Below are 15,554 nucleotides of genomic sequence, written 5' to 3' on the forward strand. Positions count from 1 at the left end.
CTATTAGTACGCTAAGTCAAGTGTGTGCGTGTGCGTGTGTGTGTGTTTGTGTGTGTGTGGTGCTAATTAGCCAGCCATTGCCTCTCAATTCAATTACCCTTAATGGTGTGACTGTAAAGTTTTAATATTGCCAAAGCAATATGATGTGTATAAGGACAATACTAGACACTATCAATAGCAGAAACATATTTGATATGGAGTGGAATGGGTATGGGAATGACAATGTTCTCTCTTTTTCCTTCTCCCTCCCTCCCTCTCAGGGGCGTCAGGAGGATGCGGAGGAGTACCTGGGCTTCACCCTCAACGGCCTGCACGAGGAAATGCTGGCGCTGAAAAAGCTCATCTCTCCACAAGAAGAGAGTAAGCCTTCCCCATGTGGCAGACAACAAGCGTGTGCTGCCTTGTGTCGTTAGTGGGCAAGAAATGTAGCCCAAGGGGTTAATCCTAGAACGGGAATTTGTGATGAGCCTGGTGAAGTTGACTCAAAAGTGGTAAACCTCCTAATAGATGGGTGTGGTGGAGCAGTGGTAGCGTCGCCACTGAACAGTTGGCAATTCCCGAACCCACCGTCATGAGTCTGTGTCACTTTGGATGAAAGCATCTGCTATATATCAGTCTTTAATCGAAGAGTGAAAAGGTCGCACTTTGCATATAAACGTGTTTTTTATTGTTGCGCTGACGCGTTTCGGCTTAGCGCCTTCCTCAGTGTGCGACCTTTTCCCTTTTCTTAGTAAACATGTATACGTTTGGTCTAGCACTCTCAAAAACAAACCAAGAGACTGAGTGAAGCCTGCTCCTACCACACAATTTAATAGAGTCCCATTGCTTTGTTCGCCGAACAAACAAAGCTATGCGGCTCTTCTGTTAGGAGGATTACCACTTACTCTGACTTACCTTAGCCAGGGTTGTCACTAATCCACATTTGAGGAACACTAGACGTCTAGGCTGTGTTAACACTGGCAGGCCATGGTGCACAGTTCTGATTTTCTGGCTGTTTGCCTGTTTACATCTATGTTTCAGAGTAACGCTTATCAGATATCTGTGTTTACATGGTTCACTAATTTTATAACACCCAAGATTGGAATAGATGGATGGGAATATCCGATCTGCCCGTTTAGATTGCAGTTTCATTGGCACATATCCGATTCATATCTGATGTATTTCCACATATGAATGAGGCCAGAAATCTATCTGAAAATATCAGAATCCATGTGCATTTTTTTCTGTTTACACGTTAACGCTGCACATTGGGATTGTGGCACATGTGAGCTAAATATCAGAAGTGGGTCACATTTAACAGACTGAATATTCCAGATGATTATTGGGACTGTGTTGGGCAATCAGATGAAGGCTAGATGTTTCCCATAGTTACTACGACCTCTGGCAAAAATGACGGAATCACCACTCTTGGAAGATGTCCATTCAGCTGTTTTATTTTTAGAAGACAGACAAATCACAGATGTGCCTCAAAACTATTTTTTATTTAACAGATGAACATTCTGGCTTTGTGAAACAGCTCAGAATTAGCACAGAATTAATTAAAGGCAATCTATTTTTTAGGTCATGTTCAGGAAAAAAGTGTGGAATCAAAAACATAAAAAAAACAAAAAGAGGCGTAGACTTCACTAATGTACAACAGTGTTCTTCAACAATCAGGTTTCAATTTTGTCGAATAGCAGTTGACAGATCAGCTTTACAGGATGGTGCCTTGTCATGAATCATTTTTTTTAGTTTCCATCATACAGTTTCAGTGGGATTAAGATCCAGACTGTTTGTTGGCCATGCCATTGACTTGATATGTCGTTCCTGAAGAGAAGTTTCAACGTTCTTTGCCCCCGAGTTTTGAATTGGAATGGTACTCAACAAAAGTTCCAGCATCATCTCCTTGTCTAATGCAGATTTGTGATTCAGTTCATGATGGCCTCTCTAGGCCACCATAAGCAAATATAAATGAAAAATATAAAGATGACTGCCTGAAGAAAACAGTCAAGTCACTGATGATATGGGGTTACATATTAGGCAAAGGACCAGGGGAGATGGCAGTCATTACCGCTACAGTAAATGCACAAGTGTCCATTGAAATGTTGACACTTTGTCACTCTACCAATCGAAAGTTTTGGTGATGAGTAAGTCAAATTTTCAGGATGATAAATGTATCTTGCCATAGAGTAAAGAACTGTTCTTCTGGAAGACGTATCAAGTTGATGACATGGACAGTAATCTGGATTTCAATCTCATTGAAAATGTATGATGGGAACTGAAGAAAATGGTGCATGACAAGACCTGTAAAGCTGATCTGTCAACTGCTTGACAAAGTTGAAACCTGATTGATGAAGAATACTGTTGTACATTAGTGAGAAATATGCCTCAGAGAATTCAAGCGGTCATAAAAGATAGGTAGATAGATGGATAGATAGATAGATAGATGGATACTTTATTGATCCCCAATAAATTGATCCCCAAGGGGAAATGCCAGAAGAACAGTGTAACAAAGCACTAATTATGATTGGTTTAGGTTTGTGATTCCATAATTGTTTCCTCAGGATTGAGTGATTTCCATATTTTATTTCATCTACATGATCTGAAGACAAATGAATAATTTGCCTTTGATTACTACTTTTGTTTTTAGCTATGTTTCACAAGCCAGAACGTTCATCTGTTAAATAGAAATAGTTTAGGCACATCTGTGATTGGTCTTTCTTTCTAAAAAATAAAAACACTGGATGAACATCCTCCAAGAGTGGAGATTTGATAATTTTTGCCAGTGGTTTATACTACTTGTTAACAGATTATGACTGATGACTCAAGACTTGGCCCTTTAGAACAGATGAAGTGTTTGAACAGAACAGAATTGGCCTCAAACTGAATTGGCTTCAAACATATTGTTGTGGGTCGGGGGGGTTATGGGAGAGCTGAGGTGCAAGCGGCCATATATGTAAGGGATAATCAACGACGCGCCGTGCGTTTATAGGAAAATAATGCACGTTCGAAGTGGTAATAAGGACCCGACGCCGCAGGCGGAGGGGACTTTACACTTCGATAAGTGCATTATTTTTCTATAAACGCACGGCGCGGAGTTGATTATCCCGCTTATACCACTGCTACTATCACTTTCGTTTATATTGCCGCTGTCTTAGATACAACGTTGTTGTTTTTACCGTTACATTGACATTGGCGAATTAATATTCAAGTGTAATAAGCCCAAAAGTAGGGAACTACTTCATAGCCGTGCGGTATATAGAAAAATAATGCACGTTCCAAACAGAGCATCACAATAGGAAATTTGACCAAGCAGTGGTATAAGGGTCCATGTTCATGAGGACCCAGGCTCTAGTCTGGCCTGAGGTCATTTCTGTATCCCATACCCTTTTGCCCACTAATTTCTTGTCTATTCTCCAACCTTTTTTAAAAAAAAAAAAAAAAAAGTTTGTATTTTTAGACATGTTTTGTCTCTGTACCTGAACAGAAGTATCAACACCGAATGGCCCCGACTCCCAGCCAGGACTGGCGGACGATTCTGCGGAGAAGGAGGAAGAGGAGGGCAGCGATGACGAGTGGGAGCAAGTGGGCCCCAGGAACAAGACCTCCATCACCCGCCAGACAGACTTCATCCGCACCCCCATCACAGACATATTTGGAGGCCACATCAGGTTAGGGGCCAACGGCAACGCCGCACCACGCCAACCGACTATTTCCAAGCCACCACAGTGTATGGCTCTCACCAACCAGTGTGGCTAGTTCGTGGAAAGTGGGAGGAGACGGTGTGCTATGCAAGTCATCCATCCTCCGCAGTAATGCAAAAAGAAAAGAAAAAAAAGCATGAAGCGCTCTGCTGGCCTAAGAGCAGCAGCACCTTATTTTCTGCTTATTTTTCTTTGAGTCGGCTGGAGAACCACGGCACCAACGGCGCCCATGTCCTTCTTATTGTTGGCCAGGCCTTCAGTGTTTTCGGTAGGCGCGCGTGGGAGCCCGGGAGAGTGTTTGGTAAAGAGTGGTGCCATCCTCCGCTAACGCTGGCCTCTAGCACCCAACCCGGCCCAGCCCCTTGCTGAAACCTCTGCGGTTCAAGCATTATAAACTGGTCTGCCGCCAGCCACCAGATGAGAGCCAGTAGACTCATCATCACGCTTGCTCTGTGGAAGGCCCTTCGTCTCCCAAAAAAACACTGTGGCCAACAGTACATGATTCTGTTCGTCTACTGACGCAGGGTTCAAATAAAACTGCTACCATTACTGAAATATCTCTACACGTCTTTCAATTTAGAGAGGAGGGGCTGGCCTATAATCAGTATCTGGTATTCTGCCCAGTGAGATTAGAGGTTTTGGATCAGATGATATTTCTTTCTGTCTCCACAATTAGGCTTAATCATGTTGGCCTATTAATTCTCAGATGCCAGGAGAGATGTGTTTATGCGAAAATGTGATGTTCTTTAGAAATCATGCTGCCCTTTTTTGTTTTTGGACGCTGATGACAGTTGTGGCCTTACTGGGCATGTCTTTTCCTAATGAAAGTCTGCCAAACTTCCAGTTGTGTTAGTCATTTTGGAGAGAGAAAGGTCAGTCCATAGCAAAGTTGTTTGGTAACAGAAAACACGGTGCGACCTGTTCCACCGACGAGTGTAACACCCTTTTCACGTGTGTACGTGTGTGTGTGTGTGTGTGTGTGTGTCCTGCGTACAGGTCGGTGGTGTACCAACAGAGCTCCAAGGAGTCGGCCACCCTCCAGCCCTTCTTTACTCTGCAGCTGGACATCCAATCAGAGAAGATCCGCACCGTCCAGGAAGCCTTGGAGACGCTCGTGGCACGCGAGTCTGTTCAGGGCTACACCACTAAAACCAAGCAGGAGGTAAGAACCTCAGTTACACAACTGATGCCGAGTAGAATGTGGACCATTGAAGCCTAGTGTTTATTTGTAATAAGCTTGGCTTGAACCGGTGTTTGAAAAATAACCTGTGCCCATTGAGCTCTAATAGAAAGCCAAGCACACTAGAGCAGTGGACTATGCACACTGACAGAGTTTATTTCATGTTGCACATGCACTGAAGTGGCTAAAAGTCACTCACTATACATCTAGGAATAACAGAAAAAATAAACAAACAAAAAAAATGCAATACTAATTCTCTTACTAATAGATTACAACCACCACAAATAAGAAAGATAAGTAAGAAACACGTTTGTCCCGTGTATCAAATATACCCGAAGACTTGAGCAGCACATCAGCCCCTACCACACCCAGTTCAGCCATCAGTTGTATAATCATTGTATGTCCATGTAGACTAAACGGCAAGAGAACGCCAGTGCAGAATTGCAGACAGAGACTTTAGGGTGGAAATATGAAGATATTTATGTTCCAAGTAGAAACCGTTTAGACCATGGAGGTATTATAAGAACTGGAGAAAGTGAACAAGTCCCGCCCCCATTCATTTCAATGGGAATGCTAGGCTAGTGAAAAGTGCCAAAATTGAACGATTTTTTCAGGCTTCAACATGGCGTTTCAAGGGGCTTGTTTCCGGTGCCGTTTTACTTAGCCAATTAAGTGCCAGGTTACCGATTGACGTAAGGTACAGAAGGAGAGCTCGTGCCCACACTAAGCTCGTGCATGAGCTGAGAGTGGAACAGCCACCAATCAGCATGAGTAAAACGCAGGTAAAACGGCACCGGACATGATGTATTTCTGGAAAATGGCGACGAGGAAGTGCTTTGCTAATCGGCGAAGCTAATCAGTCAAATCCTGACCCCCTGGTTTAGACCTGGGACATGATGGATGTCATATCAGTCTGCACCTTTGGTCATACGTTTACTTGCTATAGTTAATGTTGGAAGTCATCCTGTCTCTCCGTAAAGCTGGATGTCTTGGAAGTGCACAATGCCAAAAGAAAACCACAAGCCCCATTGTATTCGTCAACATGTGTTTAGACAGTGCCAATGTTTGTGCAGTGTCTCTCTGATCTCCCCTCCATCTTGCCCTCAACTGAATAGCACTGTGTGTGAATCCTCCTTTGGAGTGGCTGTTCGTTTTTTGTTTGGACGAAGACTTTTTGTTGAAATTAGTCTAATCTATTGTCCCCGATTTCCCAACACACACACGCACGCACACACACACACACCCACACTCATAAACCCTCCGAAGACTGCAAAGTTCAGGACACAAAGGAACTGTTTATGCTACATGTCCTCTCGTGGCCACAGAGCTCCACAGCCCTGATGTTTCCTAGTCAGGACGTAGTAAAGGCTCTGGCCGGCGTGCCATAACCTCGTGTTGGGAGAATACCGATGAAGGCCCACATCTGTCCACCAGCTGGCACAATAGACCGCTCTGCCTATTCCCCCCCCCCCCCCCACACACACTCTTCCATTGTTTGTTTCCTTTCTTTCTCTTCTGAGGTCTTTTGTTTTTGCAAGACAGCAAGTGCCTTTTGTTACACGACTTGCTGAGGATGCAGATTTGTGAAACGGCTAATTGTATGTTCCCTCTGATTTGTTAACAACTTCAGCGGTTTGGAGATTGGGTCCTGCTCTTAGATGTGCCTCTCTGCTGGTGCAGGGGCGTGCTGTTTTCGCCCCCCTGGATGAGTGGGTGGTACCCAGCTAGTATGTGTGTGTGTAGGTGGGGTTCCCCTCTGATGTGGGTTTGAATATGTTGCTAATGACCCCTTTGTTGTTGTTCTGTTGTTTTCTCTCTCTCTCCTGAATTAGATTGAGATCAGCCGGAGAGTTACCCTGGAGGAGCTGCCCCCTGTTCTGGTCCTTCACCTCAAGAGATTTGTGTTTGAGAAGACTGGTGGATGTCAAAAGCTGATCAAGAATATCGACTACCCTGTAGATCTGGAAATCAGTAAAGGTATGACTTTCCTTGACTGGTTCATACATTAGTTTACTCAATCAATCCTTGTGCACACATTGATCTATTAAAGAGGAAACAAGCGTCAGAATGCTGTTATAATCATGCCCAAGAACCGTGATTGTTAGAACTGTTTGGTTCTTCACTTTTTTACTCATGCCGTTAACTGGCTAGCTATCCCTACAAGTTCAACATCCTCAGCCTATCATAGGCTTCTGTGTCTAGTCATACCATACCATTGCACACCTGCAGTGTTAACAAATGTATAATTGTAACCTTATGAAGTAGCATCCCAAAAAGCATCTGTTTACCTGCAGAAAGCCCACTGTTTACAATGCACACGCTCACCAACTGATGGAGGCTGGCCGGGTGCCTGCGGCATTGCTAATATTTAGAGACATGCCGTAATCCCGCGTACAGCCCATCTTCCTACACCTCCGCGCTTCATGTTCACTGCCAAGTGGGTCACCCCACCAGAGCTGAAACAGGCCTGAGAAGGAGCTCCTATGAGCGCTCTGGTGATTATTTTCTCCCTGCATTCCCTCTGGATGAAACCCAAGCTCCCACAAGATAGAATGTTGCCCAAAAATACCCAGCTTAGCTTGAGGGGGGTGAGCCGTTGGCCTCCTCCTCCTTCTGCCCAGGAATTGGACCCAGCCTGTTTGGTTTCCTGCTGTTAAAAGTAGGCTACATCTTAGTCTAGTAAGTGGTGGATGAGTCCCGCCTGCCATCGCACCCGTCTGCAATATGTGTGCAATCTGGATGGCTGTTTCCAAAAGCCAATGTTTTCACCCCAACATTGTTGCTAAAAATAATGGCCTAGACACCCAAACAAAACCCAAATCCAAAGGCGTAATAATTGCGTTGTACTGCATCAGTGTTTTGTTTGTGTGCTCAACATGGTCTTTTGTGAATACTCCCCTTTCAGATCTTCTGTCTCCAGGGGTGCGGGGCAAAATCTTCAAAGGCCAAAGAACCTACAGGCTCTTTGCAGGTGGGTAGTCTTTTTTTATTATTATTTGTTTACAGGCAGAAAGTGTGTGGGGTTATTATATTGTGATGTATGTATATATGTGAGGAGTTTGCATGCTGTATATGGTTATCTGGGCTTTAAAAGAGCCACAACTTGCCAGCATTATTAAAAGGGACTGAAACCTTGGTACTTTGGTAGAAAGTGTATCCTATTCAACATTTGTACTGCCATAAATAGTCTACAATTTTTCTACAAATCCGTCCACCGCATATCAGCAAGCCCGCTGGTCTTCAGTGCCAGATTGCATTCCAAGCCCTGCTTAGCTTCTCTGACATCTCTGGAGCTTCTGAGGTATCTGAATCTAGGTCAGGTTGATGTATCGATGGTAGCTGGAAGGCTTCTCTCTAGTATTTCTTTCAGTGGCATACTTGGACTGGTACTTGGTACTGGTATGTCATCATTTTCATTTGCAGATTTTGTACTAGTAACAAGGACAAATAGTTGGTCAAACAAATAGTACTTGTGTACCAATAGTAATTGTGTTGTTTTTGGTCTGTGTGTGTTTAAGACAAACAACAACAACAAATCCGTGTAATCCCTGAGGAGTTTTGAACAGCAATAAATTAAACTGTGAGGCGTCCACTGATTAAGATCCCAGCATAGTTGGAATAGAGTGGAAACCTCCTGGCAAGACGGCCGGCTCACTTGAGGGGCCTCTGCAGGTGTGTCCCAGCAGCAGAGACTACCTTGTTCCTAAGAGAGAAGGGCAGTGGAGCCTATCGGTGCCATTTTATCCATAGAGTTCCCATTCTTTGTTGGAACCTTTACCAAAGGTGGTTGCTAACTAGACAGTATTTGCCTTTACCTTAGCCCCCTAGCAACTGTTGCTACAACAGTGCTCACATATTCCCGAAGACCTCCCCATCCCCCAACGATCTTTTGGGAAATGCAATGGAAAGCTAAACTTCCCCCCTCTAGCAGAAGGAAGTGAAGTATTCCAATACGCTGCTCTAACCTTTATGGAAATCTTGAGCGAGCTCTCTTTTTTCCCTCGTGCAATCAGGGGAACCCGGGTAAGCCCCACTTGCTGTGTTTACTTGCCAAAAGATGCAATCTCATTCCTGTGTTGACCTAGTCATAACACTGTCCATGCGTATCAGATCCTGGAGCAGTGTACCACCACCACCACCACCCCTTCAGACTCCTGGTTTCACTTTAAAGCCCGAATTAGACCTTGCCTTAAATAAGGACGCTGATGCAAGTGTGTTTATACAATGTAATGAGCAATGGCCAGAAAGTAGGAAAACTCGCGGTGGACGAATGTCCCAAAGGGATTATGTAGGGGAGATACCCAGATGCATCAGAGCTCCAGGGTAGTCCTCTAAATGAAGAACACGTGTGCAAGGTGAATACCATCCACTACGTCAGAATGAACTACATGCGTTTGTTTACATCTGCACGCACAGTGTCCTCTCGGATTTAATCCTCTATTGATGGAATTGACGTCAAACAAACATGGCTATAGTTACTACATATGGAATGCACTGGATCTTGTTATGCCTTGTACAAGGACATATTATGATGCTAGAGTTCGTATGCTGCGTATGACAAAATGTATGTTCATTTGTTGTTGTTTTTTAATTTTGGCATGTGAGCAAATCGTTTTTAGGTCCTTGTTCAATTTCATGGCATATTGTGCAGTGAAATACAGTTAAGCAAATCCCTGTTCCCCTAACCACACCAACTGGCTTGACGTTTTTGTGATTTATTGACAAAATCTATCAGTTAACAATGTCTTCAGCTGTTAAAAAGACAACTATGGTCTTGTAAAGTTGTTTTTTTTTTTGTCTAAAACTAACAAGTCAACTAGCTAACTCACCTTTTGATCATTCATGAGTACAGGTATAAACTGCTGTGATTAATAACAGGATAATAACAGGTCTCCCCAGCAACACAGGAATCCATGCTCATCTCTCGTTTCTTTTCTGTGCAGTTGTGTATCACCACGGGAACAGTGCTACAGGTGGCCACTACACTACGGATGTCTTCCACATCGGTCTGAACGGCTGGCTGCGCATCGATGACCAGGCGGTGAAGGTCATCAACCAGTACCAGGTGGTGAAGCAGACCGCGGAGCGCACTGCCTACCTGCTGTACTACCGTCGCGTCGACCTGCTGTAGAAACCACACACACGCACACACACACACACAAAAACACACCTCAGTACACCTCAACAGAAACAAATCTACATGAACTCACACACCTTCAAAACCACATGTATGTACGTTTGACATGCGTATGTACGTAGACACACATGCACACATGCACATACATACATACACACACACACACACATACACTTACACTCACACATACACTTACACTCATACACTCTAGCACACACGCCACACACATACAGATGTTCACAGACACATTCACATTTGTTTCAACAGGAACACTGCCCAACTTCTTATCTTGCAAGATTTTCCCCTCCCCCCCTCGACCTCCCCTGCTCGTCCTGAGAGCCAGCTTTTTACCAGCGGCACCTTTTTCCTTTAATATTTTTTGGAAGTGAAAAAGACATTTCTAAAAAAACAGTGTGGGAACACTTTCCAGAGATGGTTTACCATGGGCCGAATGGATGGCCCTGAGGGGTCCACGGTGCACAGCTGCTGGGACATGGGGGGACTATGGGGCGGGGGGGTCTGCTTTGGGTGCGGGGGGTGGGGGGTGGGATGGGGGGGTTTGGACTGTATGGACCCAAGACTCTTTAGACCTCAGCCTCAATCGGTCTGGGCACAGTGGATTCACTCACAGTAAGAACTCTTTATCTGGTGAGGCTGTAGCTGATGGACTGCTGGAAAGAAGTTGATGTTTTTTTTCTCTCTCTTTTCTTTGCTTTTTTTTCTTTGCTTTATTATTTTTTAAAGAAAAACAGCATAGAAAAATCAAAGTGTTTTGCCTTTTAGCGTGGGGAGTTGTTGGCCGAAATTCTTTCCTCAATTTTTTCTTTTGGTTTTTTTTTTTGTTTCGTTTTTTTGTTTTTTTTTGCAGCGGTTTAAAAAGAAACATGATCCTGTTGACAAATTTCTGACCAGAGTATAAATGGCCCTGCACCAGCAAAAACTACCGCAAAAATTGTGTGTAGATCTTACACGTACAAAGTCTCTATCTGTCTAGCAACTTTTGAACCAGGATGCTGCTCCTGACCGCTCACCACCATCACCTCCTCCTCCTCCTCCTCCTCCGCCTCCTCTTCTTCGTCGTGACGCTGATGCTTTCAAATCTAGGTAACGCTTGAGCCATGGAAGAGAGCTGAGGAGCGGAGGTGCTCGGGTGCGCTAAGACAAGCGGGGCTTCCTGATTTGGAGAGAGGGAGCCCTGGTGTGGTTTCTGGATGTAGAGTTTAGAATGATTATCTAACAATTTTAATGCGCTTTAGGAAAAAAAAAAAAAAAAGATTAAAGATTATAAAAACGCTTCTGTGCACGTAAGAAAATTGTTAAAAAAGTGATCAATAAGAGATGTTGGATGTGCAGATGCACACTTTTTGCAGATATGTCAAAACGTTTTAAAAAAGAAAAAAAAAAAGAAGAAAAAAAATGACATTTGGGTGATGGCCCTCTTCTCCACTCCCTATTGAGTGGTCTGCTTGTTCTCTGGCTGTCTGTGTACGCATACACTTGAGAGAGACGACTGGCGAAGGTCTCATCACACTTGACTTCAGTTACCTCCCCTTCCCCCCCAGCCCTCCATCCCCAATTGTTTTTGTTGTTGTTTTTTTTTCTTCCTTTGTCTTTGTTATTTTTGTTTTTTTGTTCCCTGAAATTGATTTCTGGATGAGTGCGGGGCCATAGGCCCATAAGCCTAATGATCTCCGCAGAGAGGTGAAACCTTCGATGTTCCCCCTCATCCCCGTCCTCGCCCCACAGACAGACAACTGCCTTAGCACTGGCAAGGGTCAGGGGCGAGGCTGATGTTCACGTGAGTGAGTGAGAGCGTGTGTGTGAGTGTATGAGAGTGTGTGTGTGAGAGAGAGAGAGAGAGGTGTGCAACATTCTGTGGAGGTTACCTCTGGTCCCAGTAGCCGAGGCCTTTTTTTTCCCTCTCTTGCACCTCTGTTGAAGTGTTCGAGATTGTGGCGCTCAGCTTGGGAACCACGATTACCAATGAATGAATGCGCACAAGAGGCACATCATGTTTGCTTTTGTGTAGAAGTCAGTGCTTTCCATTGATTATCAGAAATATTGATATTCTTTTTTTTAATGCTATGGATTTAAAGTTCAACATTTCCTTCCATATGTTGCCCATTATCTGTCTTTGCCCACTCCTCGCTGTAGGATTTCTGAATTGGTATTTTTGAAGAAAAGAAAAAAAACAAGGTAAAGCACAACAATGAATAAAGTTATACAAGTTCTATGTTTGATTTATATTTATTTCTTTTTCAGCTTTTGCCAGTGTTTCTCCTCAACTGGGTTCATGTGCAAAATGCGCGGAATTGATTTTGTTTGGGTATTTTTTTTCTTTTCTTTTTTACCTTTTTCTTTTCTCTTTCAATGTTGTGAAACTGCATTTGAGATATTACCCTTCTCCAGAATAGACTTAAATTCTACATATTTTTGGAGCTGAACATGACTCCTTTCTAACTGCTTTGTGGTTCTTGTATCACAATGATGTGTACAGGCAATGCTAACAGCTTTGTGAAGAGCTTCAGTAATCCACACAACTTGCACACACAGATAGGCACAGAAACACACACACACACACACTTGGCCATTGAATAAAGCAAGGTACACCAGCTTCTGGGAACAGGTCACTTGTGAAGTGGCTCTCACACTGTCCTGTCTATGACCACAGGAACGCAGGGCCGTGTTGTGAGTTCATTCTTTCCCACAGTGGAATATAGCAGAGCATGCACTTCAGATCTCACAAATGAGCTTCTTATATCCTTCCTCACTGCAGCACATCCACACACACACACACACACACACACACACTCCAACAGTGATTTCAACGGGAAAACATATCAGATTGCTCTAATTCTGTTTTACTTCGTTCACCCATGTTCAATTATTGGGAGAAGCCACCTTCAGACGGACGAATGGACAACTAACTGATATACTTGTGCATTTGCAATGTTGCTTATTCTTATTGAGATTGGAAGTTCGATCTGCGCAAAGACTTTTGACACCCTTTTTTTCTTGAGGCTTTTGAACACCAGTTCAGTCATTCTAATTTGGGTTTTTTTGCGTTCTGTGGACATAATGTGAAGTAAAACCTCCCCCATATGAAACCAAAGTATACAGAACTGTTGTACACTGACCTTTGCCTCTTTGTGATTGAACTAACATGTAATGGATAAAGGATTCATAGGTATCTTTTCACTATTACATCGCATCATATATTCTACTCACCAGAGTCGATTTGCCAGCCATTATTATTGTCACTATGGTGACTGTCGGAAAAAAAAGCAAGTGGACCATGTTAAAGTAAATGTCGACTCATAATGTAAGTGTTGGTTCAAATGTGCAGATGGCTAAGTGCTGCACTTATGGTGTCAAATGTTGATTTGATTTTCTTTATTTCTGGGGGAAATGTTTTTTTTTAATATGGAGGTTTGAACCATGCACAAAAAAAGCTGTTAGTCTTGATGTACATGTTCAGCCTCGGTTTATTTTCCCTTTTCTTCTTTCAATCTTTGTTACGACCAGGAAATGTCCTGGCGTGTAGCTTCAATGATGTCCTCCTCTTCACTCTGTGCTTCCTAACACTTATGTCTGCTGAGAGCTTGAAGTGTTGGGAAATCAACTTAAAATACAAACTATACTGTCTCTCATCTTCAGCCTACAGCGCGTTATTACTTTTTTTTTTTTTTTTTTTGTCAATTGTTCAAATAAAAACTTGTGGAGGAAAAAAAAGGGGTGTTTCTACTGAAGTGTAGTCAGAGGACTATGCTGTGCTTTCAAATAAGGGGATATTTGATCATTGCAGTCTTTCCACTCTTCTGACCTCCCTGCTGAAGAATGTGCACTGTAACCAAAAGAATGAAATAAAACGAGAAACTGATGTTCACTCTGTTAGTATGTATTGCAGACTCACAAAATCCACTTAGCTGTGGCTTTCTTTTAATCCGTTTATTTTGCAGTAACGGTCATCCAAGGGTAGATACCCTGATGCTCAAAACAGGAATAGTGCTTATGAAGATAATTCTGTTTAATAGCACTGTAGAGAGATTCTTGTTCTATGTTCCTTTACACATCGATCACATACAAAACTAAATAGGCTATGAAGGATTCTTGAGGGCTGATTATGACGACGAGAATGTCAAAATGTGTCCTGTTTTATGTATTAATCAGAAATGTCTGGACATGGTCCTCCATGCCTGCTGAGTTAATGTGCACACTTTACAGTGTTGCCATTCCTGGTTACAACATGGTGTGTAATCCAGTTGGAAATAGTTCAGTGTAGCCCAGGCTCTAAAGTATTTTATTATCAGGACCTGAAATAACACTTATTTTATGTAATCTTTTACCACTGCTATATATCTGACATTCTGTCAAAGATTCTCCAGATTGGTTTTGGCCTTACACTGGTCTCACTCATGTAAATATCAGAAGCCGTGATCCCGAGTTTCGACAATTTATTAATTTATTATTTATCAATACATGTGTTATGTCCTCAGTGCCTATTCTGCTCTTGTTGGGGGTAGATGGGATTGAAGAACGGATGCAGCAGTGCTGCAGTGTTGATTCAGATGTTTGTGTCCAGGTATGCTGTTATCTTGAAATGTTGCTATGTGCAACATTTTTTTAAGCAGCTTATCACTGAATTCTTTGATGTATTTCCTGTTGGTGCTTTCACATTCAGACCTTTTTTAAAAAAAAAAAAAAAAAAACCGAAGTTGGCCCTTTTAGGTTTTTGCTCCAGTTTAATTGAGCAGTTAATGATGTGTAACACAGTGGGGGGGCACCTTGATCCTTGAATGGAGGAGTGTTCATGTGATTTTTTTTCATCAGGAACATGGCCAAGTTTTATGATTCTGTGGGTGATGCTCACCGCTGGGTTCCCATTCATGAATTTCTTACTGAGCCGCTGATCCCTGGGCTGTGCCTACTGAGCAGAGCCTGGTGTCCTCACACTGCTCAAATCTACAGTTCTGCTGCTTGGTGGGTGTCATTACACGCCTTCTTCCCCCTCCCCGCTATGTTTCCTGCAGACCAGGTCAGATGTACATTATTGAGGCCTGCCGTGCCTTTCTCTGGGGCGCTAACATGTAATTGAGGTATTTTCCTTGTTCGTGTGACCACAATGTTAAAGAGCTCTTTATAGGCCCGCAGCATGTGTGGAGAAATTGCTATCCTCTGTAGGCACAGGCAGACCACCTAAATGCAGAGATGGGCTCATCAAGCTGCTCTGGCAACTAGGGCCTGTGTTTTTTACCGCTTGGCTTTTTTTTTTTTTAAAGGACCGAGTGGATTTTTATAGCCAGATCACATTCAAAAACAATCTGGTCAGCACTAATAGGCATGTTGCCCTGTGGATTTTGGCTCAAGCACTGAGCGGGGGAACGATCGTCTCTAAATCTGAGAGCAGAAAAACACAGGCTGGTGCTCCACTCTGGTTCAGAGTCTTTGATAACCTGCTAAACGTCAACCGATATCTCAGTCAGTCAGTCATCACCAGAGGTGGGGTGCTTTCTTTTCCATGTGGCGCTTATCATTTGTGTCACAGTGATCTCTG

General features: G+C 43.3%; 1 protein-coding gene across 2 annotated transcripts in view; it reads left to right on the forward strand.

Moving 5' to 3' along the window:
- usp10 (ubiquitin specific peptidase 10) overlaps positions 1-10,020 on the forward strand; it is a 26,949-nt gene extending 16,929 nt beyond the window's left edge. For both annotated transcript variants that reach the window (XM_062548910.1, XM_062548911.1), the window contains 6 exons: positions 261-360; positions 3,467-3,650; positions 4,680-4,845; positions 6,696-6,840; positions 7,769-7,834; positions 9,807-10,020. In XM_062548910.1, the coding sequence (XP_062404894.1) occupies positions 261-360; positions 3,467-3,650; positions 4,680-4,845; positions 6,696-6,840; positions 7,769-7,834; positions 9,807-9,994 (849 nt within the window). In that variant the 3' untranslated portion in view covers positions 9,995-10,020. The remainder of the gene's footprint in view (positions 1-260; positions 361-3,466; positions 3,651-4,679; positions 4,846-6,695; positions 6,841-7,768; positions 7,835-9,806) is intronic.
- The last annotated feature ends 5,534 nt before the right edge of the window (positions 10,021-15,554 follow it).

This window comes from Sardina pilchardus, chromosome 11, assembly GCF_963854185.1.
Source record: "Sardina pilchardus chromosome 11, fSarPil1.1, whole genome shotgun sequence".
In the NCBI taxonomy this organism is placed as follows: Eukaryota; Metazoa; Chordata; class Actinopteri; order Clupeiformes; family Clupeidae; genus Sardina; species Sardina pilchardus.